At 42.0% G+C, this 1,826-nt stretch overlaps 1 protein-coding gene across 1 annotated transcript in view; it reads left to right on the top strand.

Annotated features, from left to right (window-relative positions):
- The window catches only part of SMC1A (structural maintenance of chromosomes 1A), a 41,459-nt gene that overhangs the window by 13,974 nt on the left and 25,659 nt on the right, over nucleotides 1-1,826 (top strand). Inside the window, exons 17-18 of the mRNA XM_010857102.1 lie at nucleotides 1,577-1,722; nucleotides 1,814-1,819. Of these exons, the coding sequence (XP_010855404.1) occupies nucleotides 1,577-1,722; nucleotides 1,814-1,819 (152 nt within the window). The remainder of the gene's footprint in view (nucleotides 1-1,576; nucleotides 1,723-1,813; nucleotides 1,820-1,826) is intronic.

Genomic DNA, 1,826 nt, shown 5'->3' with positions numbered 1-1,826 from the left:
GCCCCTGCACTGGGAATGTAGAGTCAACCATTGGACCACCAGGGAATTCCCTAAATTGCTGTGAAACTTTAGTTCCTTGCAACATCCCTACCTGAGGTGATTTGATTCTCACTTGGCTTAAGTACATCATTTGACTTTTATGTCTGCCTTTGTTTGTTGTTGGTTGTATGGTTTTGTTTGTTGTTGTTGTTTTTTCCTCCATTAAACCCTGATGACTGAAGTAGTCTTCTTTGGTGTCACTGCAATCTTCAATGCAAATAGAGATTGGGTAGTAAAATCCTGGGGCAGGAGTAGGTAGATATGTAGATGATCCAGAATCATCTATTTCTTTTTGACTTTTTATTTTGAAATCGTTTTAAATTTAGCAGAAAGTTGCGAAAATAGTACTAAGAACTCCCATCTACTTGTCACCAAGATTCATCAGTCATTATTTGCCATATTAGCATTTGCACTCTCTGTATGCATATTATTTCTTGTGCATTGCAGATATATCCCCTTCTGTGACTTTCAGATCAAAATGAAAATGTTCTCCTTAAAAAAAAAATCAGAACATAATAAGTAAGATTATAATCCCCATTGACTGACCACTCTCAATCCCAGTCCTTTTACTCTTCCTAGGGCCAGTGCCATATAGAGTGTATTCTTCCAGACTTTATAGGCATTAATTACATTCTTATATGTGTGAAAAGTGAAAGTCCCTCAGTCATGTAATTACATTCTTATATGTGTGAAAAGTTAAAGTGAAGGTCTCTCAGTCATGTCTGACTATTTGCGACCCCATGGACTATACAGTCCGTGGAATTCTCCAGGCCAGAGTACTGGAGTGGTAACCTTTCCCTTCTCCAGTGACCTTCCCAACCCAGGGATTGAACCCAGGTCTCCTGCAATGCAGCAGATTCTTTACCAGCTGAGCCACAAGGGAAGTCCTCTTATATGTGTACTCATGGAAAACATACAGTATTATGCTTTTTAAAAACATTGATGTTGTTGTTGGTCGTGTAATGTTGATGTGGAAAAGATGCTTAAATAACATTAAGTCAGAATATAGACTTTTAATTATAATTTAGTCTCAACTATATAGACTTGTCTGTAAGTAATGTTGGGAGGTGATAGGCTAAATGTTCGGAGAGGGCAATGGCACCCCACTCCAGTACTCTTGCCTGGAAAATCCCATGGGCGGAGGAGCCTGGTAGGCTGCAGTCCATGGGGTCGCACAGAGTCGGACACGACTGAAGCGACCTAGCAGCAGGCTAAATGTTAATTGGTTACCTCTGCCTGGTGGGATTTCAAGTAATTTCTTTTTTTCATCCTACTTCATACTTTTTTATACTTTGAACATTTCTACAGCAGGCAGTTTGCATATTGGGGTTGGGGGGAGGTCAACAAAATAATTTGGAAAAAGGTAAACGAAGCCAGAGGAGTGATGGGGGTTTGTAAAAGCAGAGCTCATTGAAGATAGATTCCAACAAACTACCTGGTAGAAAGGGTGGGCACAGAGGGAGAAGATTCCATTCCATTCCAGTGGGAATGGAGGGAAAGCCTTCACTTCTTGTCCTGTTCCCCCTGCTGGGCCCAGGAGGAGCAAAGACATATGAAGATCATAGATGAGACCATGGCCCAGCTACAAGACCTGAAGAACCAGCACCTGGCCAAGAAGTCAGAGGTGAATGACAAGAACCACGAGATGGAGGAGATTCGTAAGAAACTGGGGGGCGCCAACAAGTGAGTGGGTTCAGGTCTGGGCTTGGGGGAAGTATGTATTATGGGCAGCTTGCTGGATTTGGATCTCACCTATCTCCCTGAATCTTCTTAGGGAAATGACCCAT

This window comes from Bison bison, unplaced genomic scaffold (assembly GCF_000754665.1).
Source record: "Bison bison bison isolate TAMUID 2011002044 unplaced genomic scaffold, Bison_UMD1.0 scf7180017864376, whole genome shotgun sequence".
In the NCBI taxonomy this organism is placed as follows: Eukaryota; Metazoa; Chordata; class Mammalia; order Artiodactyla; family Bovidae; genus Bison; species Bison bison.
Note: the sequence above shows the minus strand (reverse complement) of the source record. Positions and strands in the feature narration are given on the sequence as shown.